The sequence below is a fragment of the Phyllobates terribilis genome, unplaced genomic scaffold (assembly GCF_046119375.1).
Source record: "Phyllobates terribilis strain yellow unplaced genomic scaffold, ASM4611937v1 Scaffold_1__5_contigs__length_1240528914, whole genome shotgun sequence".
In the NCBI taxonomy this organism is placed as follows: Eukaryota; Metazoa; Chordata; class Amphibia; order Anura; family Dendrobatidae; genus Phyllobates; species Phyllobates terribilis.
The window spans coordinates 17,158,757-17,185,111 of NW_027362761.1; the positions used below are offsets into that span (position 1 = coordinate 17,158,757).

The 26,355-nt window shown below is 46.2% G+C and overlaps 1 protein-coding gene across 2 annotated transcripts in view; it reads left to right on the forward strand.

The window, feature by feature from the left end:
• The window catches only part of LOC141172165 (tetraspanin-33-like), a 47,805-nt gene that overhangs the window by 14,689 nt on the left and 6,761 nt on the right, over positions 1–26,355 (forward strand). The window contains exons 4-7 of one of the 2 annotated variants that reach the window (XM_073656196.1): positions 8,276–8,350; positions 11,144–11,239; positions 18,533–18,661; positions 20,188–20,349. In XM_073656196.1, coding sequence (XP_073512297.1) covers positions 8,276–8,350; positions 11,144–11,239; positions 18,533–18,661; positions 20,188–20,349 — 462 coding nt within the window. The remainder of the gene's footprint in view (positions 1–8,275; positions 8,351–11,143; positions 11,240–18,532; positions 18,662–20,187; positions 20,350–26,355) is intronic. The other variant, XM_073656108.1, reaches the window with a different exon arrangement.

Sequence of the window (26,355 nt, forward strand, 5' to 3'; positions counted from 1 at the left end):
ACCCTGTCCATTGAGCTCGCCTAGAATAATGAGGCGTTAGTAGCCTCCTTCTGAGGGGGCCTGTCAGGGAGAATTAAGGACGAGCTGGCCGGTCGAGATGTTCCCACCTCTCTAGATAATCTGGTATCCCTGGCAACCGAGATCGACCTTAAGTTTCAGGAGCGTTCCAAGGAGGTGATCCAAGAGAGAAGACCTATGCGCTTAGTTCCTGTCTTCCAAAGGCCGATCAAGCTGCTGACCTCAGCTTCGGCACTCTCCCCTGAATTCATGCTGCAAGTCGACAGGATGAAACTGGCCAAGCATCGTCAGAAGGTCTGTAGTGCTGAGAGGAGGTACCTCTACTGTGGCAGTCCCGAACATGTAATTCGCTCTTGTCCCAAGAAGCCAGGAAACTCCAAAGCCTAGGGCCAGTAGGAAAGGCTACTGTGGCACCCCTGAGGGTTCAGTCGCCACAGAGGTACTGCACCTTACCCAGAGGTGTGGCATCTCCTTCTCTCAGGTAAGGATGGAGTACTGCCCGGGACTCTAACACCTGCACTCAACACTACACTACTCCCGACCGGCTGGAAGGGCAATATGCGCTGCTTTCTGCTGCCCCGTCCCTGGCTGGAGTGGGGGGAACCAAAGTGAGGGGGAACCATGTAGTGGGTGTGGGTGGAGGACGCAGACTAGGGGAGCACTTGAAGAAGATACATATATATAGGGAAGCCATCTTTTTCTTTTTAGGGAGTCGTACGGAGGGAGAGAGAGAGTGAGGATGAAGGGAGCAGAGGCTCTTCAGGAGCTCTGCTCGGGAGGCTGGCTCGGCCTGTCATGCCCAAGACTGAGAGAGGAGTGGGAGCAAGGGAGGAAGGATCCAGCAACAGAAGGGATCCCAGGGGGTACGGTGAGTGCAAGACGGCACCCGTATGCCCAAATCTGCCAGGCGGTAGAGGGATCAGGCCGCAAGAAGGGAACCGGTCCCTGGACTAGCTGAGTTACTTCAGGTCTCAGCTAGAAAACCGGAGGCTTCTGCACTTTCAAGGTGCAGTTGCTACATCCGCACCTAAGCCACCGAAAAGGTCACCAAGCAAGGTCCGGGATCTCCAAGTTGCCCAGAGGGATCTCAAGGTACCTGATTGGGACTTTGTGTGGCGGGGCACAGGGCAGGTGGGAAAGACCTAGTGCGGGAAGTCGACTAAGAAAGGAACATCCAGAGAGGGGTCCCGTTAAGTCAGTAGTTCTCAACTCCAGTCCTCAAGACCCACCAACAAATCATGTTTTCAGGATTTCCTTAGTATTGCACAGGTGATAATTCCATCACCTGTGCAATACTAAGGAAATCCTGAAAACATGATCTGTTGGTGGGTCTTGAGGACTGGAGTTGAGAACCACTGCGTTAAGTGCTCTTGAGATACTTGAGGGAGTGCTGAGCCCCTGCCGGGTAAACGCATCACGACGTGGGAGATGGTCACCTGTATGGTGCCACCTGAAGAACCTAAATAACTGTGAGTAAACTCGGATGACTGAACCCCACTGTTTTTGTTCAGTTATTTCTACCACGTTATCGCTCCTGCACTACAACGCCCAGCATCACCATCTGCACCTACACTGCCCTGGAGCTGTGCTCTGCCTGTGGAGATCCGCACCAACCCAGCTGCCCTAACATCTGCTCAAGAGGTCTGCAGCAGCGCCGGTACCCATTACCGGGAACCACAGGTGGCGTCACGAGACAAAACTGTTATGCATCCCTTCGAGTAACAAACCCCTTTTAAAGAGTGACCTCAGGGTACGGGCCCGGGAGCCGACTGCCGTGACATCCCAAGAAGGTAAAGGTCCGGGTACCGAGTCCCCCATATCCCCCTGGGCGAGTCAACTCTTCCTGGCGTCATGAACAGGATTCGAACAGGCCCGTTATCACCGGGTATTGTGCGCCTAGAGACTGTTTTTCTTCACTGAATGTAGCGCCCGCCCCAGAAGAACGGGCGCCATTATGTGCGTACTCAAAGACAACAAGGAATCACCTCCCATCGTGGGCCGGGTCCCAGAGTGGCGCCAAAAGCGAGGCCTGCCCTGAGCAACAGTGACCATGTATGTAGATGTGTCTATCAAAGTGGGGGGGCCGCCCCTAGGAGTGAGCGACAACAGGCTGCCATGGAACCGCCCCCGAAAGGGGAGAGGGGGAGGAGAGAAGCAGTGGAGACAGGGTGTGGTCTTAACCAGTGTAGACAGACCGCACCCGGCAGCTAGCATGGACGGAAGCCAGGACAGAGCCTCCGCCCCTGGCCTGCAGCGACACGAGACCCCCCTCACCCTGGAGGGAGAGATATCCAAGCTGTCCCCGGAGGATGCCCAGTACCTCCAAGCAGAGGTGCAGGAGCTGAGCCGCAAAGTGGAGGAGGCCCAGTAGGCAGCGGTTGCGAGGTGGAAGGAGTAGCTGCTAGAGAAAATCTCAGCCCGGCGACAGCAAGCGCTACGTGTCGCCAGCAGCGTCCCGGCCCCGGCGGAGTCTGATGAGCGCCAGGAGGCAGCGTGCAGCACAGGAGCAGGTAGAAGAAGTACCCCTGTCCCGGGCGCTGAAAGCACTGACCTGCTCCTGGAACTCCTGCAAAACCCTCCATCCCCGGGCACGCACGCCCTAGAGCCGCTTCTGAGCCCGGAACCTCCAACCCCGGGCGCCTACTCCGCGGACCTGCTGCTCGTCCCCCTTCCGGAACCGCCAGCCCCCGCACCCGAGTGGGTGTATGGAACCCCCTCCTATGACTGGTCCGCCAGATTTGAGGACCAGCAGGGACCCCCTCTAGCCCCTACCTCAGCATCCCCGGTTGCCTGCCAGAAAGGAGAAGAATTTAGGTGGGACAACTGGGGGATGGGGGACCTCATGGGGTTCCCACAGGAGACCCAGGCCCAGGCTCTCCAGAGGGAGGAATACTGCAGGAAAGAACTCCTGCAGTTAGAAAGAACGGCGCACCCGGCGGGTGCGCTGGGAACTAATGGAGTCCCGGAATAAGTCCGCAAAGGCTAAAGTCCACCAGGCTGAGTCCGTCAAGCCCAGTCCCCGGGAGGAAGGGCTCATCTTTAAATTCGACCTGGAAGCCTGATGGGGCTTTATACGGGATCCACAATTTGCATGGGACATCTTTGTTAATCGGCGGGATGTCGAGCCCCACCTTGAACATGGCCATCCCGATCGAAACCTGTATCCCCCGTGTCACTTACATCAGACACCACGGGGAACGCGGGTGGTATGCCCTCCAAGTACATCGTGTGGTCGAGGAGGAAGAGGACATGCCCCTGCAGCTTGAGGCTGATGACGCGGCTGGGTCAGTCGGCAAAAACCAAGAGTACCCCCCCCGGCGGGGACACCACTACTAAGCAAGAGTAAGTGGAACTGAACTGTGTAAAATAGTTACCCGTAAGGGTACAGTAGAAAAATTTGTTTATGTGTGAGAACTGGAAATTTATGTGTGCCTTTAGTTACCCGTAAGGGTATAAAGACTTGCAGGCTAAGGACTGTGAGCAGCCAAAAACTGTCCATTGTAAATAGTTGCACTTATAAAAGTTCCCCCTACTGGTTTTATATTAAAAGACCACTGAACAAAAACCCGTTTGGCGTGGCCGAAGACGTGGTCCAACACCTGGATCACTTATGCCCTGTAGCCATGCCCAGGGCCTACGTTGAGGGTTTTCAGACGGGTCCCTCATGCAACTCATGTTGCACCTTCACCAGTGAGATGGACGCCTGGTTATGGGACTCACTGTAACTTTAAGAAGAATGTCTTATATGAAAAATGGTTTATATATTTGAAGAAAGTTTTATAATGTTTTGATACAAGTAACCAGTAACGTTTAAGAAAAAGTGCCTCCCATAAAGGGAAGAAATCGTTTGTTTATAATCTTATATGTGATGCATCTAAAAATTGCATGTCTGTAATATACCGTGTTTTTTTTTACTCTGTTCCAGCCTGTGGACGTGCTGTGTTTTACCAAGGGGGTATGTGGCGCCCCTGAGGGTTCAGTCGCCACAGAGGTACTGCACCTCACCCAGAGGTGTGGCATCTCCTTCTCTCAGGTAAGGATGGAGTACTGCCCGGGACCCTAACACCTGCACTCAACACTACACTACTCCAGACTGGCTGGAAGGGCAATATGCACTGCTTTCTGCTGCCCCATCCCTGGCTGGAGTGGGGGGAACCAAAGAGAGGGGGAACCATGTAGTGGGTGTGGGTGGAGGACGCAGACTAGGGGAGCACTTGAAGAAGATACATATATAGGGAAGCCATCTTTTTAGGGAGTCGTACAGAGGGAGAGAGAGAGTGAGGACGAAGGGAGCTGAGGCTCTTCAGGAGCTCTGCTCGGGAGGCAGGCTCGGCCTGTCATGCCCAAGACTGAGAGAGGAGTGGGAGCAAGGGAGGAAGGCTCCAGCAACAGAAGGGATCCCAGGGGGTACGGTGAGTGCAAGACGGCACCCGTATGCCCGAATCTGCCAGACGGTAGAGGGATCAGGCCGCAAGAAGGGAACCGGTCCCTGGACTAGCTGAGTTACTTCAGGTCTCAGCTAGAAAACCGGAGGCTTCTGCACTTTCAAGGTGCAGTTGCTACATCCGCACCTAAGCCACCGAAAAGGTCACCAAGCAAGGTCCGGGATCTCCAAGTTGCCCAGAGGGATCTCAAGGTACCTGATTGGGACTTTGTGTGGCGGGGCACAGGGCAGGTGGGAAAGACCTAGTGCGGGAAGTCGACTAAGAAAGGAACATACAGAGAGGGGTCCCGTTAAGTCAGTAGTTCTCAACTCCAGTCCTCAAGACCCACCAACAGATCATGTTTTCAGGATTTCCTTAGTATTGCACAGGTGATAATTCCATCACCTGTGCAATACTAAGGAAATCCTGAAAACATGATCTGTTGGTGGGTCTTGAGGACTGGAGTTGAGAACCACTGCGTTAAGTGCTCTTGAGATACTTGAGGGAGTGCTGAGCCCCTGCCGGGTAAACGCAGCACGACGTGGGAGATGGTCACCTGTATGGTGCCTCCTGAAGAACCTAAATAACTGTGAGTAAGAAAGGAACATACAGAGAGGGGTCCCGTTAAGTGCTCTTGAGATACTTGAGGGAGTGCTGACCCCCTGCCGGGTAAACGCAGCGCGACGTAGGAGACGGTCACCTGTATGGTGCCACCTGAAGAACCTAAATAACTGTGAGTAAACTCGGATGACTCCACCCCACTGTTTCTGTCAGTTATTTCTACCACGTTATCGCTCCTGCACTACAACGCCCAGCATCACCATCTGCACCTACACTGCCCTGGAGCTGTGCTCTGCCTGTGGAGAGCCGCACCAACCCAGCTGCCCTAACATCCGCTCCAGAGGTCTGCAGCAGCGCCGGTACCCATTACCGGGAACCACAGGTGGCGTCACGAGACAAAACTGTTATTCATCCCTTCGAGTAACAAACCCCTTTTAAAGAGTGACCCCAGGGTACGGGCCTGGGAGCCGACCGCCGTGACATCCCAAGAAGGTAAAGGCCCGGGTACCGAGTCCCCCATATCCCCCTGGACGAGTCACTACCCTGGGTGAGAACTACTTCTCTCCTCTGCTGACTCTGTCAGTGTCCGTTTCCTGTGGAAACAACCGTTTCATTGAATTGGCCTCTCTGGACTCTGGCTCCGCAGGAAATTTCATTCAACAGGCCATGATGGATCAATACCTGATTCCCATCCGACGTCTACAGAGTCCTTTGGTGGTATCATCCGTGGATGGGAGACCACTATCCGAAGCTGTTCTATTCGTTTCTGAGCCGGTAGAACTTCGGGTAGGAATGTTGCACTCGGAGATGATGCACTTTTATTTGCTACCAGGACTGTCCCATTCCCTGCTCCTGGACCTGCCTTGGCTACGGGCACACAAGCCAGTACTGGATTGGAAATCAGAAGAAGTACTGTGTTGGAGTCAGATCTGTCTCAAGAAATGTCTTTTTACCATTTGTCCAGCTCGACCTCCAGCTACTCCATCAAACTTGCCAGGCCTGCCCCCTGCGTATTGGACCTACACGGAAGTCTTTGATAAGAAGGAGGCAGAGACACTACCACCACACAGGCCGTGCAACTGCCCTATAGACTTTCTTCCTGTTTCTTCTCCTCCTCCAGGCTGTATCTGCCCTCTGTCCCAGACAGAGACCCGAACCATGTCCGAATATATCAAACAAAACCTTGCCAGGGGATTTATCCAGAAGTCATCATCCCTGGCTGGAGCAAAATACTACTTTGTTAAAAAGGACAGTTCATTCCATCACTGTATTGACTATAGGGGTCTCAGGCAGATAACGATCAAGAATAAGTATCCTCTGCCTCTCATCTCAGAGTTGTTTGATCATCTTACATTTTCCAGAGTCTTTACTAAACTTGATCTGCGGGGAGCGCATAACCTAATCCAAATACGCCAGGGAGACAAATGGAATACTGCCTCTAACACCTGGGATGGCCATTATGAGTATCGTGTAATGCCCTTTGGGCTCTGCAATGCCCCAGCAGTCTTCCAAGAACAGGTAAACAATATCTTCTGGGATCTTCTCTACTCTAGGTTTACCTGGACGACACAGGAGGAATGTCTGCCAGGCCTTTCTGAGGTTGAGGAAGAACTGTTTGTACACCAAGTTTGAGAAGTGCGTCTTTGAGCAAACCTCTCTTCTCTTCCTAGGATACATCATCTCTGAGACCGGACTGAGGATGGATGCCGAGAAAGTGTCTGCTGTTCTGAAGTGGCCTCGTCCTGATGGCCTGAAAGCCATCCAGTGGTTTCTGGGATTCGCAAATTACTACTGCATGTTCATTCCACATTTCTCCTCTCAGACCACCCCAATTTCTGCTCTGACCCGTAAGGGTGCCAGCCCTAAGGTATGGACTCCGGAGGCTGAAAGTGTCTTTTCTTCCTTAAAACAGACCTTCTCTTCAGCTCCAGTGCTGCATCGACCTGACAGTAATAAACAACTACTTTTGGAGGTGGATGCTTCTTCCTTTGTGGCTGGTGTTGTTCTTACTCAGAAGTCTCTTACCGAGTGTTTCTTAAGCATTCCTCACATGTATTAAAGCTGTCAAACAGTCGCAAATCATGCACACGGGAGTGATTCAAACATATCACCGAGCACGCTGAAGATACTCAGTACTCGCCCGAGCATACTTGCCGAAAGGGTTAACTGAACATACTCGCTCAACACTAATTACAACCTTGAAAAACATAAAACTTCTATTGTACAACAAACATAATTGTCAAAGTTAGATGCCTTCTCTGACTTATGATTTACTGATTTCTGACCATTTATAAGGAAAACTGTATAGGCTGCATCATGTAGATACCTTCTTTTAGGCTGGGTGCCCACGTAGCGTTTTTCAAGCGTTTATGCTGCGGAAACGCTTGTTAAACGCTAGGTAATCCGCACCCCATGGTCCCCAAGGGGATTCCGCATGTTCTATGCACATGCTGCGGATCTTTCCGCAGCGTTTATGCTGCGTACAAAAATCCGCAGCATGTCATTTAATTTTGCGGAAGCGCAGCGGAACTCCCGCCATTGACTTGCATTGAGACGCATAGAAACCGCGACTGTACATTTTTACAAGCGGCTTCTATGCGTCTCTATGTGCGGATGGTACCCAGTTCTGGAGGAGAGGAGACTCTCATCCAGACCTGGGTACCATTGTACCTGTAAAAAAAGAATAAAATAATAAATAAAGTTTACACTCACCTTTCCGAAGGTTTCTCTCTGAATGCCGGCATCGCTTGAGGACCTGCGGTGACGTCACAGTCATGTGACCGCAGGCCCTTCACCGCTCTGTCTCGCGATATGCCGGCAGCCGGGAACCAGCCAGGAAGCAGCGCTGCAGCCACGCCGGGGCCTCGGGGGTGAGTATAGCTTTATTTGTTTTAATTTTTACGGTTCACACTGTATAAATCCATGCTGTTTGCATGGATTTATACAGTGTGACCTAGTTGTCAAGCACTTTCCAAGTGATGCTATCGCCTGGAAAGCGCTTGTCAATCTGCATGCGGAAACGCATGTGAATCCGCATGTGGATCCGCATGTATTCTGCAGGAAAAACGCATGCACAATCTGCATGCGTTTTTTCTGCCAGGGAGATGCAGAAATGCTGCAGAAATTTTCTGCTTCATTTCTGCATCGTGGGCACATAGCCTTAAGCATATAGTTTAACTATGTGTATGAATGGAATGATGCATTCCATTTTTATATTTAATTGAAACAAATGTAGCTATAATGACATTGATGAGTGTCTTTTCTTTCTTCAGTTTGCTGGCTTGCTCATTGTAGTCTTGATTCTTCAGCTTGTGGCAGCTGTTCTAGGCTTTATATTCTCAGGCATGGTAAGTGCTTCTCTATGAAATTCTAAACTCAATTGACCCCTTTCATAAAGAAAATACTAAGTATTGTAATAATCTAATACCCTGTTGAACCCCAGTGATATTACAAATTATTGTTAGCTAGTGATGGCCTAATCCATGGATGTTTGGGTCCGGCTGGTTCGGCCGAATATTTAAAAAAAGTTTGGTTCGGGTACCAGAACAGTACCCAAACTCGAACCTGAACCCGGACCCCATTAAAATGAACGGGGGGCCCCAACATCCAGTGTTTCCCACGCTGTGATCTCTGTGACAGTGCGACAAACATCGGCTCTGATCGGCGATAAGTTCGCCTAAAAATAGCAGCCCGCACTCGCCTCAGAAAAGGCACATCTATTAGATCCGCCATTTCTGGCACTTTGCCTGGCTCTTCCCACTTGCCCTGATGCGGTGGCAAGTGGGGTAAAATTTGTGGGGTTGATGTCAGCTGACATCAAACCCACAGGTTAGTAATGGAGAGACGTCTATAAGATGCCCCCCCATTACTAATCACATAGTCATATTGTAATGAAGACACAGCCAGAATATAGTCCTTTATTTGAAATAAAACTTCCCACTCTCTTTTATCCATTTATTACTGTAAAATAAAAAATACTAAAAGACCATATTCCTCACCTTTCCATCAATAATCCATTAATGGCCATGTCCCATGATGATCCAGATGGTTTGGAGAGCAGTCACATCAGTGATGCGACCGCTCTCCATGCCAGCCGGAACACACTGAGCAGAGTGTGAGACCCGCTGTGTGTGGCCAGCGGTAACCTTAATGACATCACCGTCAGTCACAGGCAGGCAGCACTTCTCACGCTCTTCTCAGTGTGAGCCGGCTGGCGTAGAGAGTGGTCGCATCACTGATGTGACTGCTCTTCAAAACATCTGGATTGTCGTGGGACATGGCCATTAATGGATTATCGGTGGAAAGGTGAGGAATATGGTGTTTTATTATTTTTTAGCCTCTGCTCTTCCCACTTACCCTGGTGCAGTGGCAAGTGGGGTAATATTTGTGGCGTTGATGTCAGCTTTGTAATGTCAGCTGACATCAAATCCAGGGGTTAGTAATGGAGTAATGGAGGGACGTCTATAAAACGCCCCCAATACTAACCCCAAAGTCAAATGTTATAAAAACACACAGAGTAAAGTGCTTTATTTGAAAGAAACACTCCCCATCGTCTTTTTCCCATTTATTACTGTAAAATTAAAAATAATAAAACACCATATTCCTCACCTGTCTGACGACAGTCCATTTGTCCCACGATGAGTCCAGCTCTGCTTCATCCGGATTTCATGGCTGAGTGGTGGCATGTTGCGACCGCTCAGCTGTGAATCCAAGAGACACTGAGCTGCTGAGAATGCAACTTCAGTGATCTGCGGTAACGTCATTGAGGTTTCCGCAGGTCACAGGCTGCGGTTCCACGGGCTGCTCAGTGTAAGTGGGCCAATGAACTGTGGTGACCTCAATGAGATCACCGCTAGCACTGTGAAAAATTTGTCACGGTGCTAGCGGTAATCTCAATGAGGTCACCACAGTTCATCAGCCTGCTCACACTGAGCTGCCCGTGGGAACCGTAGCTTGTGACCTGCAGTAACCATAATGACTTCACCACAGATCACTGAAGCTGCGCTCTTACGCTCAGCTCAGTGTCTCTTGGATTCACGGCTGAGTGGTCGCATCATGCCACCGCTCAGCCATTAAATCCGGATGTAGCAGAGTTGGATTACGTTGTGGGACATATGTATTATCGTCGGACAGGTGAGGAATATGGTATTTTATTATTTTTAATTTTACATTAATAGATAGGTGCAAAAGGATGGGAAGTGTTTCGTTCAAATAAAGGACTCTGTGTTTTTATTACATTTGATATCGAGGTTTGTAATCACTAACCTGTGGGCTTGATGTCAGCTGACATTACAAAGCTGACATCAACCCTCCAAATATTACCCCACTTGCCACCGCACCAGGACAAGTGGGAAGAGTCAGGCAAAGCGCCAGTATTGGCGCATCTAATACATGCGCCTTTTCTGGGGCGGCTGCGGGCTGCTATTTTTAGGTCGGGGAGTGCCAATATCCACGGCCCCTTCCCAGTCTGAGAATACTTAGCTTGGCTGGTTGTCAAAAATGGGGGAGACCCCAAGCTGTTTTTTTAAGATATTTAAATAATAAAAAAAAAAAGGTTGGGACCTCTATTTTTGATAACCAGCCAAAATAAAACTGACAGCTGGGGACTACAGCCCACAGCTGTCAGCTTTATTTGCGCTAGTTAGCTAGTATAGAGGGAACTGTACGTAATTTTTTAAATGTATTTATTGCACAGGCGCTGGCTTATGAACACTCTCATCAGCCTCGCCTGCTCTCGCTGCTATCAACAAGACAAGGTATACGCTGATGAGAGTACTCTCATTAGCGGACGCCTGTTACCAGTGGTAACCTTTTTACCACCGGTCACAGCTGCTGGCTCACACGCTGTCATCAGTATGATAGCGTGGGAAACGCAGCGCTCTGACCGGTGGTAACGAACTTACCGCCTATCAGAGCCAGTGTTTCTTGTGCTGTCATACAGATAACAGCGTGGGAAACACGGGATGTTCGGGCTGTCGAACCCAAACAGTAACATGGACTTCAGGAAGAAATCCGTGTTCGGAGTCCATGCACGGACACTAGGTGTTCGGTACAGACCCCGAACTTTACCATTCGGGCTCGCCCATCCCTAATGTTAGGTTCACAGGAGGAGGATTTCTCACTCTTTCTTTTCTTTACAGGTTTTGGATAAGGCCTCTTCTGTAATGTTAAGGGCTATTATTTATTACCGAGAAGATCTAGATTTGCAAAACTTCATTGATTACATACAGAAAAAGGTATCATTGATCTTGTTATTTAAAAAGTTATACTAATTTTTAAAAGTGTATCCATAAAATAAAATGTAACGGGAGTGGTGGAACTACTGTGCCATGATCTGAGGAGAGCCTGGAGGGGCGTGACTAGGCAAACACCTGACTTTTCGCTAGAGCCCCTGATGGTGGGGTTAGACTTGGCTCCAGATGGACACCAGGTGCTACTCCAGGACAGACCTTGGACACATGACAGCTGGCCTCCAAAGGGGCAGGAAGCTGGAACGGCCAGAAAGGAGTAGACTTGGCCAGTACAGGCAGGTATACTGGAAGACAAGGCAGGTGCAGGCGGGTACGGCTTATATACAGTGGGTACGGAAAGTATTCAGACCCCTTTACATTTTTCACTCTTTGTTTCTTTTCAGCCATTTGGTAAATTCTAAAAAGTTAATTTTTTTTCTCATTAATGTACACTCTGCACCCCATCTTGACTGAAAAAAAAAACAGAAATGTAGAAATTTTTGCAAATTTATTACAAAAAGAAAAACTGAAATATCACATGGTCATAAGTATTCAGACCCTTTGCTCAGACACTCATATTTACGTCACATGCTGTCCATTTCCTTATGATCCTCCTTGAGATGGTTCTACTCCTTCATTGGAGTCCAGCTGTGTTTAATTAAACTGATAGGACTTGATTTGGAAAGGTACACACCTGTCTATATAAGACCTCACAGCTCACAGTGCATGTCAGACCAAATTAGAATCATGAGTTCAAAGGAACTGCCCAAGGAGCTCAGAGACAGAATTGTAGCAAGGCACAGATCTGGTCAAGGTTACAAAATAATTTCTGCAGTACTCAAGGTTCCTAAGAGCACAGTAGCCTCCATAATCCTTAAATGGAAGAAGTTTGGGACCACCAGAAGTCTTCCTAGACCTGGCCATCCAGCCAAACTGAGCAATCGTGGGAGAGAGCATTGGTGAGAAAGGTAAAGAAGAACCCCAAAATCACAGTGGCTGAGCTCCAGAGATGCAGTAGGGAGATGGGAGAAAGTTCCATAAAGTCAACTATCACTTCAGCCCTCCACCAGTCGGGCCTTTATGGCAGAGTGGCCCGACGGAAGCCTCTCCTCAGTGCAAGACATATGAAAGCCTGCGTAGAGTTTGGTCAAAAACACATGAAGGACTCCCAGACTATGAGAAATAAGATTCTTTGGTCTGATAAGACAAAGATAGAACTTTTTGGTGATAATTCTAAGCGGTATGTGTGGAGAAAACCAGGCACTGCTCATCACCTGCCCAATACAATCCCAACAGTGAAACATGGTGGTGGCAGCATCATGCTATGGGGGTGTTTTTCAGCTGCAGGGACCGAACGACTGGTTGCAATTGAAGGAAACATGAATGCGGACAAGTACAGAGATATCCTGGATGAAAACCTCTTCCAGAGTGCTCTGGACCTCAGACTTGGTTGAAGGTTCACCTTCCAACAAGACAATGACCTGAAGTACACAGCTAACATAACAAAGGAGTGGCTTCAGAACAACTCTGTGACCATTCTTGACTGGCCCAGCCAGAGCCCTGACCTAAACCCAATTGAGCATCTCTGGAGAGACCTGAAAATGGCTGTCCACCAACGTTCACCATCCAACCTGACGGAACTGGAGAGGATCTGCAAGGAAGAATGGCAGAGGATCCCCAAATCTAGGTGTGAAAAACTTGTTGCTTCATTCCCAAGAAGACTCATGGCTGTACTAGCTCAAAAGGGTGCTTCTCCTCAATACTGAGCAAAGGGTCTGAATACTTATGACCATGTGATATTTCAGTTTTTCTTTTTTAATAAATTTGCAAAAAATTTTACATTTCTGTTTTTTTCAGTCAAGATGGGGTGCAGAGTGTACTTTAATGAGAAAAAGAATGAACTTTTTAGAATTTACCAAATGACTGCAATGAAACAAAGAGTGAAAAATTTAAAGGGTCTGAATACTTTCCGTACCCCACTGTACAGACTGGCACGGCATGTGCTGGCAGGTATAGCTGGTATACCAACTGGCACGGCAGGTGCATGCAGGTACGGCTGGTATACTGACTGGCATGGGAAATGCAGGTAGGTACGGCTGGTATAGAGATTGGCAAGGCTAGTGCAGGAAGGAATGGCTGGTATACAGACTGGAACGGCAGGTGCTGGCAGACATGGCTGATGTGCAGGCAGACAGGTGCTAGTGGGCACGGCTGATATGCAGGCAGACAGGTGCTGGCGGGAACGACTGATGTGCAGACAGACATGTGCTGGCGGGCATGGCTGATATACAGGCAGGCAGATGCTGGCGGGCACGACTGATAGGCAGGCAGGTGCTGGCAGACACGGCTGATATACAGACAGACAGGTACTGGCGGGCACGGCTGATGTGCAGGCAGGCAGGTGCTGGTGAGCACGACTGAAATAGAAGAGCACAACGCAAGTACGGACAGACAGGTACACGACAGGTAAACTGACTGGCGGGTACTGGGGACCTGACAACTCTCAAGCATGCTGAGTGCTGACTAAACACGTTGCTCAGGCACATCCCATCAGGTGGAGGTGCTTTAAATAATAAGTGTCTCCCCGCCATTGGCTGGGGACACTTTAGGACGGCGTGCGCTTTACCTTTAAGAAGGAGGGAGCCCGAGCCCCCTAAGAACAGTGCCCAGGGATCTGTGAGCAGTGCGCAGACCTCAGGCAGCAGCAGGAAGTGCGGGATACGGGCCGCAGCAGTGAGTAAGTCGGCGTCCCAGCCTGGGGAGGGGAGAAGTGTGGAGGGACACCAGCGCTACATAAAAACCTACATTTATAATGCAATTTCTGGTACATTTTGGTGTAAATTCTTAAAATGTTTTGATTTGCATCACATGTTCAAGCCACACTGCTGAAAAACACTTCAATTTGTGGTGTATATTTTCTGTTCCGCTGCATAAGCTACTACAGTGGCTTGCGAAAGTATTCACCTCCCTACCCCACTCTTCTCACCCTTTGGCATTTTCGATGTTTTGCTTCCTCACAACCTGGAATTTCACTGTTTTTTTTTTGAGGGTTTGCATCAGTTTATGTAAAGAACATGCCTACAACTGTGAACATTTGGCTTTCTTTTTATTGTGAAGCAAACAAAAAATAGGACAAAATAACTGAAAACTTCAGTATGCATAACTATTCATCCCCCTAAAGTGCTTTGGATAAGTCTCTATGAGCTTTCCATATCATGCCACTGGGATTTTTGCCAATTCCTCAAGACAAAAATGTGCCAGCTCCTTCAAGTTAGATGGTTTACTCTCGTGAACAGCAATTTTCAAGTCTGACCACAGATTCTCAATTGGATTAAAGTCTGAGCTTTGACAAGGCCACTCCAGAACATTTACACGTTTTCCCTTAAACCACTCGAGTGTTGATTTAGCTGTATCCTTTTGGTCATTGTCTTGTTGGAAGGTGAACCTCATTCCCAGTCTCAAATCGCTGACAGACTGAAACTGATTTTGCTCAAGAATATCCCTGTATTTTGCACCATCCATCTCCCCCTTGACTTGGGCTATTTTCCCTGTCCCTGCTACCAAAAAACATTCCCACAGCATGATGCTGCCACCACCATGTTTCACTGTGGGGATGGTGTTCTTGGGGTGATGAGTTGTGTTGGTTTGGCACCAGACATAGCATTTACCTTGGTGGCAAAAAACTTCAATTCTGGTCTCATCTTACCACAGCACCTTCCTCCATACATTTGGGAAGTCTCCCACAATGTCTTTTTGGCAAACTCAAAACAAGACTTACAATTTTTGCGTGTAAATAACGCCTTTTTTCTGCCAACTCTTCCATAAAGGCAACCTCTATGGAGTGTACGTCTTGTTGTGTTCATATGGACAGATACTCCAATCTCTGTTTGGGAACTCTGCAGCTCCTTTAGGGTTACCTTTGGTGTCTGTGCTGTCTAATTAATGCCCTCCTTGCCCAGGCTGAGAGTTTTGGTGGGTGGTCCTCTCTTGGCAGGTTTGTTGTGGTACCATGTTCTTTCCATTTGATGATAATGGATTTGATGCTGCTCTGGGGGATCATCATAGATTGGGATATCTTTTTAAAACCAAACCCTGACTTGTACTTCTCAACAACTTTGCCCCTGACTTGTTTGGAGATTCCCTTGGTCTTCATGGTGTTGTTTTGTTAGTGGTGCCTCTTGCTTAATGGTGTTACAGCCTCTGTGGCCTTTCAGAAAAGATGTATATATACTGACAGACCATGTAACACTTAGATTCCACACAAGTGGACTTCCTTTTACTAAGCATGTGACTTAAGGTAACTGCTTGCACCAGAAATTTTTAGGAGCTTCATAGCAATAGGGGTGAATACATATGCACAAGCCAATAGTTATAGTTATTTGATCCCATAAATTTAATTTATGCCCTGTATTTTTCTCACTTCACCAACTTAGACTATTTAATGCTGAATAGTGGTGAGCGAGCATGCTCATTACTCAAGTTTGCATCGGCTGCTCGGGTACGTACCCAGGATCGCGGGTGCTCGAGTAAAATGTTCGCTTCCCCGTGCCCGCATGTTTCACAGCTGTTACACAGCCACAAAACATGCAGGGATTGCAAGTAAAAAAAAAACGCCAAGGGGGTGAATACTTTCGCAAGCCACTGTACCTGTACAGGATGCCTAGTATTAGCCTGTTTTAGTAAATGTGGGCCACTAAGTTATTATTAACTAATCCTGATACTAACAACTATTAGGACATTCGTTAACTTTATATGTTTCATATTATGATTCAAACCCAAATACTCTTATGTCCAGGTAGTAGCTTTTCTCACTTCTCATTCATGCTTCATCCTTGCAAGAATATTGTGCTTTATGCCTTAAACTGGCAGTACACAATGTATATTGACCAAGCCAGCTGATTTCAATGGTAGTGACTAACCATCTAATATCTATGCGGGCCTACTGACTCTTTCCATTGGCAGATGTCGAGCGTAATAAGGATTGGGCATTTGGAGTGGAACTACTTGATCATTTTATTCTTAAAGGCATAAAGTGCCACTAACGGTTTCTGGCCGCAGCCACTCACCTCGTCTTATAGGGAACAAATTCACCTTGGCTGCAGTAATCACAGTCTAATTACTACTGGTCATGGCTTCTTGGCTTGTTTCTGACGTCTGCTTACTTCTATTCCTAACTGCAAGAATATCTGGACTCTGGACACTTTAGCTACCATTATTAAAAGGGTTTCTTGGGACTAACATATTGATAACCTATACATAAAATATCGGTGGGTTGTTCGACATTCGGCACTTGCATGGGAGATCAACTGCAGTATCTGTTGAGCAGGTATTAGCTGATTCGTGGGGTGTTAGTGTCCAGACCATGATTAAGACTAACGTCGAAACGCGTAGGTCGTAACTCTTATTGTGCAATAATGCCAACATATGGTGGAGTATTATGTTTTAAAGGCTAAATAAAAGCTAAGTTTTACTAACTTTTTAGCAGTTCCTGCTGGATCGTTTTATATTTTTTCCTGGTGCTGTAATACTGGTTACATTTGTCAAAGCGATTTTGTAATGTATAGTAAACACATGGCTGTAATGGCACTGTGTAAGACTGATTACATAGAAACATAGAATTATAGAATGTTAGCGTTGGAAGGGACCTCCAGGGTCATCATGTCCAACCTCCTGCTCAATGCAGAATTTACTAAACCATCTCAGACAGATATCTGTCCAGCCTCTGTTTGAAGACTTCCATTGAAGGAGAGCTCACCACCTCTCGTGGCAGCCTGTTCCACTCATTGATCACCCTCACTGCCAAAAAGTTTTTGGTAATATCTAATCTGTATCTTCTCCCATTCAGTTTCATGCCATTGTTTCTCGTGTTTCCATGTGCAAATGAGAATAAGGATGATCCCTCTACACTGTGACAGCTATTAAGTCTTCTCTTAGCCTTCTTTTTTGCAAGCTAAACATTCCCAGATCCTTTAACCGTTCCTTGTAGGACATAGTTTGCATCTGCTCACCATCCTGGTAGCTCTTCTTTGAACTTGCTTCAGTTTTTCGATGTCTTTTTTAAAATGTGATGCCCAGAACTGGACACAGTATTCCAGATGGGGTCTGACCAAGGAGTAGTAGAGGGGGACAATTACTTCAAGTGATCTAGACTCTATGCTTCTCTTAATACATCCCAGAACTGTGTTTGCCTTTTTTGATGCTGTATCACACTGTTGACTCATGTGCAGTCTGTTATCTATTAGTATACCCCAGTCTTTTTCACATATGCTGTTGCTTAGTCCTTTTCCTCCCATTCTGTAGATGTTATTTTTGTTTTTCGCATTTCTCCCTGTTAAAAACCATTCTATTAGTCGCTGGTGCTGCCCATTATTCAAGTTTATCTACATCCCTTTAAATAATTTTCCTGTCTTCTCTAGTGTTAGCTATCCCTCCTAGCTTTGCATAGTCTGCAAATTTGATTAATTTACCTTCAGTTTCCCTATATAGATCATTCATAAAAATGTTGAACAACACGGGGGCCAAGACAGAGCCTTTGAAGTTTTCTGTTAAATAGGTTTCGGTGCACAGGGGCTGGACTGTACACTGGGTCTTCTCTTCCCTGTCTGTGATTCCCCGGCCGCTCTGCCTGCCTTCAGTCTTTAAATGACAGATTACTCTGCTTTTTTAACGACCTGCCTTCTCTTTAATTTTCGGGGGGATGGGGGATGAATATGAAAAAATTGATAAAGCACTGATGTTAAAAGCTGACCATATACTGATGAAAATCTGATTCAGTACAGTGATAGAGATCGTTAAGATTTATTCACATACAAGAAAAAGATGTCTGAATGAGGCCTTAGACGAATGTATTGTAATAAAAGACAATTACAAATCTGCTTTACTAATGATGGTAGAGGTAATACATTAGTGATCAAGCCCTTTAAAGAGGTTTTGCAAGATTGGAAATATTTGTGCTAAGGGAGAAAATACCATGAAAATATAAAATAACCTGTACTCGATTGGTAGAGCCCACCTTTCCAACGTTTACTTTCCTGTGCTGTACACCTTATCTTATCTGCTGAAGCCCTTGATGGGTAGACGGCATGTAATTGATGCCATAAAAAATATGATGTATTTTTTATTTATTTTTTTCAGTATTAGCCTAGTTTGTTAATAAATATGGCAAATTTACTGCAGTAAAATATTCCTGCCTATAATATTTGTCTTCCATAGGAGGGGAACATGTAAAATTGTCATTTACTTTTTTTGCATATGGTTGTCTGACTGATCTTTATGTTATTTTTGCCTAATTTACCCAAGTTTGAATGCTGTGGAGTTAATAGCTACAAAGACTGGTCTACAAACATTTACTTTCACTGCAGAGATGCTAATCCAAGTTTAGAGAGATGTGGTGTGCCATATTCCTGCTGCATGAAGGAAAAGGGCCAGGTAATTTCTGAAGGGGACATGTGTTTAGTAATTGGGGATATTTTGGAGAAATTCCGAAAAGAAAGAAAAAAATTAACATGGTTGTAAAATGTATTCTTTTTAGTGTTGTTCTACACACTTATGCACGCACGCACACAGTGATTTTTTAGTGAAATAGCAGTCCCCCACACAGTATGGATCTCCCCCAGTCGTCCTTCTACACTGTATGGGTGGCCCCAGTATTCCCTTCACACTGTATGGATGGCCCCAGTATTCCCCCCCACACTGTATGGATGCCCCCCAATAGTTCAGTACTCCCAACTCACTGTATGGATGGCTCCCAGTAGCCCCCCACACTGTATGGATGGCCCCCAGTCATCCTTACACACTGTATGGATGGCCTCCAGTAGGCCCCCTACACTGTATGGATGGCTCCAGTGTTCCCCCCACACAGTATAGATGACCCCAGTATCCCCCACACTGTATGGAAGGCCCCCAGTATCCCCACCCACAGTATGAATGGCCACAGTTATCCTCCTACACTGTATGGATGGCTCCAGTAGCTCCCTCAACACTGTATGGATGACCTCCCAGTAGTCCCTCCACACTGTATGGATGACCCCCTAGAGGTCCCCCCTCACTGTATGGATGGCCTCCAGTAGTCTCCTGACACTGTATGGATGGACCCCAGTAGTCCCCCTCACACTGTATGGGTGGCCCCCAGTAGCCCCTCACACTGTATGGATTTCTCTAGAAGTCCCTCCACAGTGTATGTATGGTCCCCAGTAGTCCCCCACATTGTCTGTATGGCCCTCAGTATTCCCCCCCACACTGTATGAATGGCCCCCAGTATTACCCTACACTGTATGGATGGCTCCCAGTGGTCCCCCCACACTGTCTGGATGGCCCCCAGTAGTTCCCCCCACACTGTATGGATGGCCACAGTAGCCCCCCCACACTGTATGGTGGCCCCCAGTAGTCCCTCCACACAGTATGGTGGCCCCCAGTAGTCCCCTCACAAGCACTATTAAAATGAAATAAAAAAAAACAACATCTTATACTCACCAACCATGGATCTTGAGGATCATCACGTTGCCCCCCCGTCCAGTCTGTACGTCTACCTGCTTTTCTTTAGACCACAGGCTTCAATCCACTTGTGGTCTACAGAACGTGGAGCGGTACTGCAGGAGGATCATATCTCCCTGCTCCACTGCAGAGTTTAACTGTATCGGCTCGCTGCATATGCCGATACAGTGTATACTGGTGGGAGCTCCAGGTGCACTCCTCTGAGCACGAGGCACGGGGCAACCACACCCTCTGTCGTCCCCGATAGCTACACTACTGGTTGAGAGGCAGGGGCGCTGTCTTTAAAATTCGTCACAATTTGCATTGACAGCATTCTCTCTATTTAGCATTAACATAATACAGATGAATGTGGAACAGCGGATACTAAATGTCACTGTTTGCATATGTTTAAGTCCCCAAGTCCATTCATGCACATTTGCTAGTTGTAACTAATTGTCATTAACATTTCTTTTTTTTTCCAGACTGTTATTAATACAATGTGTGGATATGAGACGCAAAACCTCATGAGTTGGCATGCAGAGGAACGTATTTATATAGACGGGTGCTTGGACAAGATTGTCAGTTGGGGTCGGGGAAATCTTTTGTTCCTGGGCTATATTGCATTGGGACTAATCTTACTTGAGGTATAATCATTTTTACAAATCTTAGTTAACAAATCTTATTTTAACAAATATTAGTTAAATGTTAGTTATATATATTATTAAATGTTAGTTATATATGGAGATGGCTACTCTTAGTATGCACATGTTTACACCTGTTCTCTGTTTGGATATGACGGTCAGTCTTTGATTTTTTTTTATAAATAGGGTCTCTGACCGTGCACTCCACCCATCAGCCTATGGCGGTTTTAATCACAGCAGGATCCTACCTACCCATATAAATGTAAACTATAAGCCCAGGAGAGTAATCAAATTAGTTTAGGTTTCCAGCAAAGAGGATTGCCTTGTCCTGGCTGCTGGGCATACATGAATTGGCCAATTTTTGCGCTAAGTATCTTTGTTTTTTCCTCTTTTTTTAGAGCAATAATGCAATTCCAATTTCATATATTTCATGTTTGCATGCTATGTTACAGGATGCAACTTTTTTAGTTATATATGGAGATGGCTACTCTTAGTTTGCACCTGTTCACACCTGTTCTCTGTTCGGAAGTGAAGGTAAGTCTTTGATATTTGTAAAAATATCTTGCAGGCATCAAAGGGCATCGGCGATGATGAAAGGGCATTGAGCCTTCCCATCTGCCATATTAGAAAGATGTTCCCCTGGTCAGGAACTCGATTTAATGGCCAAAACAGAGGGCTACTCTGTGGAGAACCAATTCAATGTGTTCATTACATAGTTTAGGTGCCCATTGAGTTTATTGGCTTGTTTGTAATGCTTTATTGTCCCATTAGCATTATTGTAGGATGAATGAGCATTTTCTAAATTGTTCCTCAGAACAGCTAATCCTCTAATATCTGCCAAGACAAAGGAGTTTTCAAAGTGGACAAATGGACATACACCATCAATTTCAATTATTGGATGCATGGATTAGGCTGCATTCACACGGGCACAGTATTCTTGCTGCGGTTTTTGAAAATTGCGGTTGCAATGTGTGAACGCCATCTTAAGGTTTAATCAAATAATGACTGATATTTTACAAACAGAAGTACCATATATTAGATGGTATTGTATATATAATATTTGGCATTAAAAAGCAACAAAAAGGGTGAACTTGCATTAAAGTGTAAAATCATAAAGTGAAATGGATTGTTTAAAGCAGATACAGTCTGAGGTCTCAATTATATCCAGTACAGACCAAAAGTTTGGACATACCTTCTCATTTAAAGATTTAGAACCTAGAATATAAGACATATTTTCAGTTGTTTCACACTTTTTTGTTAAGTATATAATTCCACATGTGTTAATTCATAGTTTTGATGCCTTCAGTGTGAATGTACAATTTTCATAGTCATGAAAATACAGAAAAATCTTTAAATGAGAAGGTGTGTCCAAACTTTTGGTCTGTACTGTATCTGTGACTTTTCTCATCTGTAGATAAATGTAAAGAGTACTAATAATATGCAGGCATATGTTGTAGGACATAGGTGTCAAACTCAAGGCCCACGGGGCCGAATCCGGCCTGCCATGTCATTCTATGTGGCCCGCATGGTCAGGAGACACTTCAACAGTGCTCTGACTGGCTCTCTCCGTACAGGAAAAGGAGAGAGCCAGTCAGAGCAGTGTTCAAGCGTGCGACGGAGCTTAAAATCTAAGATGGTAGCTGCCCCCTTTGCTGGCGCCACCCCCTCTACTAAGTAATGGCTGCTTGCTACATCCACACAGCCAGTGCTTAGCAGACAGGGCGGAGCCGGCACAAGGGGATGATGCAATCTTTGAATCTCAGCAGATACAGTCACAGCAGATGCAGCCAATAGAGGGGGTGATGGCAGCACATGGAGCAGGTGCCATCTTTGTGGGTGAACAGTGCACGCTGTGAACACAGTCAGCCTGTACAAATGGTGAACGCAGTTATCTCAGTCAGCCTGCATAGACGGTGAATGCAGTGATCGCAGGCATCCTGCACAAATGGTAAAATGCAGTGATCGCAGTCAGCCAGCACAAATGGTAAATGCAGAGATTACAGTCAGCCAGCACAAATGGTAAAATGCAGTGATTACAGTCAGCCAGCACAAATGGTAAAATGCAGTGATTGCAGTCAGCCAGCACAAATGGTAAAATGCAGTCATCGCAGTCAGCCAGCACAAATGGTAAAATGCAGTGATTGCAGTCAGCCAGCACAAATGGTAAAATGCAGTGATCGCAGTCAGCCAGCACAAATGGTAAATGCAGTGATCGCAGTCAGCCAGCACAAATGGTAAATGCAGTGATTACAGTCAGCCAGCACAAACGGTGAACAAACTGATTGCAGTCAGCCAGCACAAATCGTGAATGCAGTGATCGCAGTCAGCCAGCACAAATGGTAAAATGCAGTGATCGCAGTCAACCTGCACAAATGGTAAATGCAGTTATTGCAGTCAGCCAGCACAAACATTGAACAGAATGATTGCAGTCAGCCAGCACAAACCGTGAATGCAGTGATCGCAGTCAGCCAGCACAAATGGTAAAATGCAGTGATCGCAGTCAGCCAGCACAAATGGTAAAATGCAGTGATCGCAGTCAGCCAGCACAAATGGTAAAATGCAGTGATCGCAGTGAGCCAGCACAAATGGTAAAATGCAGTGATCACAGTTAGCCAGCACAAACCGTGAACAAAATGATTGCAGTCAGCCTGCACAAATGGTAAAATGCAGTGATCGCAGTCAGCCAGCACAAATGGTAAATGCAGTGATCGCAGTTAGCCAGCACAAATGGTAAATGCAGTGATTACAGTCAGCCAGCACAAACGGTGAACAAAATGATTGCAGTCAGCCAGCACAAACCGTGAATGCAGTGATCGCAGTCAGCCAGCACAAGCAGTAAAATGCAGTGATCGCAGTCAGCCAGCACAAATGGTAAAATGCAGTGATCGCAGTCAGCCTGCACAAATGGTAAATGCAGTTATCGCAGTCAGCCAGCACAAACGTTGAACAAAATGATTGCAGTCAGCCAGCACAAACCGTGAATGCAGTGATCGCAGTCAGCCAGCACAAGCAGTAAAATGCAGTGATCGCAGTCAGCCAGCACAAATGGCAAAATGCAGTGATCGCAGTCAGCCAACACAAATGGTAAAATGCAGTGATCGCAGTCAGCCAGCACAAATGGTAAAATGCAGTGATCGCAGTCAGCCAGCACAAATGGTAAAATGCAGTGATCGCAGTCAGCCAGCACAAACCGTGAACAAAATGATTGCAGTCAGCCTGCGCAAGCGGTGAACGAAATGATTGCACTCAGCCTGCACAAATGGTAAATGCAGTGATCGCAATCAGCCAGCACAAGCGGTAAACGCAGTGATCTCTGTCAGCGAGCACAAATGGTAAATTCAGTGACAAATGGTGAACGCAGTTTTCGAAGTCAGCCAGCACAAACAGTGAATGCCATGAAGGCAGTCAGCCAGCACAAAAGGTGAACGCAGTCAGCCAGCACAAAAAGTGAATACAGTCAGCCAGCACTTTTGTGTGGCTCCATCTTTTAATCAGAGCAGACACAGCCGGTATTTAGCATAGGGAGCAGTCCATCTTGGAATCTGAGGCCTGGCATAACTCTCTTAGCCCTACCACTCAGGGGCAGTGCTATTATCCCTATGACTCAGTGACCACACTGGACTAATCTCTTAGTCCTACTACCTAGTAACAGCTCCCCGAGCCCTACTACCCAGGGACAGCTCCCTTAGCCCTACTACCTAGGAACAGCTTTTTAGCCCTACTACCCAGGGACAGCTCTCTAAGTGCTACTACCCAGGGACAGTTCTCTGAGCCCTACTACCCAGGGACAGTCCTCTGAGCACTACTAACCAGAGACAGCTCTCTTAGCCCTACTACCCAGGGACAGCTTTCTTATAGCCCTATTACCCAGGAAGAGCTCTTTTATCACCCCAGCAGTCCATGCATTGCTGTCTTTGCATTGCAGTCCCTGCTTGTACTGTGTTGCACGAATATCTGTATGAACCCTTACAATTACAAACAGCCCTTTGATGGCAACCATAATGTGGATGTGGTCCTCGGTCAAAATGAGCTTGACACGCCTGTCTAGGGGAAGTTGAACTAGGAGAGTTGCTTGTACCAAAGGATCTGGGTGTACTTGTAGATCACAAGATAAATAAGAGCATGCAATGTCAATGAGCACTATCTAAGGCCATCGAGCTATTGACATGTATTACACAGGGCACAAAGTCATGGAACAGTGATGTAATACTACCCCTTAACGAAGCATTAGTGAAAACCACCTGGAAAATGCATTTTAGTGCTAAGCACCAGCCAATAGACAGGATGCCCTGCAGTTAGAAAAGTTAGAAAGAAGAGTTACAAAATTGATAAGGAGTATGGAAGATCTTAGTTATAAGGTAAGATTAAAATAATTGAATTTGTTTAGTCTTGAGAAGAGACATTTAAAGGGAGATATGATTGACTTATACAAGTATATAAATAGTCCATATAAAAAATATGGTGAAAAGCTGTTTTATGCAAAACCTCCTAAAAAGACAAGGGTGCACTCCCTTCGTATGGAGAAAGAAACATTCAATCCCCTGAGGAGACAGGCCTTCTTTACCATAAAATCGAATAATCTGTAGAATAGTCTACCACACTGATTACAGTGGGAACCATTGATGGTTCCAAAAAAGGTTTGGCTGCTTTTTGAGGAGAAAATAACATTAATGCTTATGTAAATGTGTAAAGTTCTTTTCTGAATATTCACCAAATAGAACCAGGAGGTAAAGATTAACTTTTTGAGGGCGGATTGGATCATGCATTGTGGTTGTGCATGTGCCCGTTCCCTTATCCTTTCCCATCCCTCAGTTGAGCTTGATGGACTTTTGTCTTTTTTTAAATCATATAAACTATGTAACTATGGACATCAGGGCTGCCACCAGGAATTTCAGGGCCCCATTTGGCAAAATTTTCGGGCCCCCTTTAGACTCTGCCCAGGCTCCACCCCAGCTCTGCTTTCACCGCTCGAACCTTCCACAGTCCCACCCCCCACTCTTGGGAAAAACTCCACTTCTGCACCACATCCTCGCGAATAACACATTAAAAGTTCCCATTGAACACCATATCACTTACATAGCCATCAGCTTTTGATTTGGCCGAAAGATTTTTTAAGCCGCCACCACGACAAGGTAGACTGTTTTGGCAGGGACCTACTCTACTCTAACCTATTAAACATTTCTTAAAATATCCAATACTCTTTTTAGGTATATATATATTTTTCATTTAAGGGAATGTGTCACATACATTTTTTAAAATGACCAATAATACCACATTCACGGGACAATTACCGTCACACCATGGCCGGACCACATATTATCATCACATAGTGACCAAATAATACCACATACAAGGAACAAATACTGTCACACCATGACCAGACTACATATTACCACCACATAGTGACCATATAATACCACATACAAGGAACAAATACCGCCACACCATGACCAGGCCACATATTACCACCACATAGTGACCGAATACTACAATACAGATTATTAATTAAAAATCACAATACTAATATCATAAGTGTCATTATACACAGGAGCTCTGTATATAGTGTCAGTGTACAGGTAATACATGGATCACCAGTGAAATTATACACAGTAGCTTTGTATATAGTGTATAGTGTACAGGTAACACAGTGATCACCAGTGACATTATACACAGGAGCTCTGTATATAGTGTAAGTGTACAGGTAATACAGTGATCACCAGTGACATTATACACAGGAGCTCTGTATATAGTGTCAGTGTCTAGTTGAAGTCCTTCATCTTTGCTTTTCTTCTCCATCCAGTGCAGACCACCATCACTTCTTCCAGCCAGAACTCATCTCTGCAGAAAATAATACACAGTTATCTAGAGCACAGCAGAGCACATTCCCCACTTTTTTTTCCAACTTCTACGCTACGTCAGATGAAGAAAAAAGCGACATAGTGCACAGTAACAGGACCCCACCCTCAATTCATAATTTGCTCTTTCCCACCTACAATTCATCATAATTTG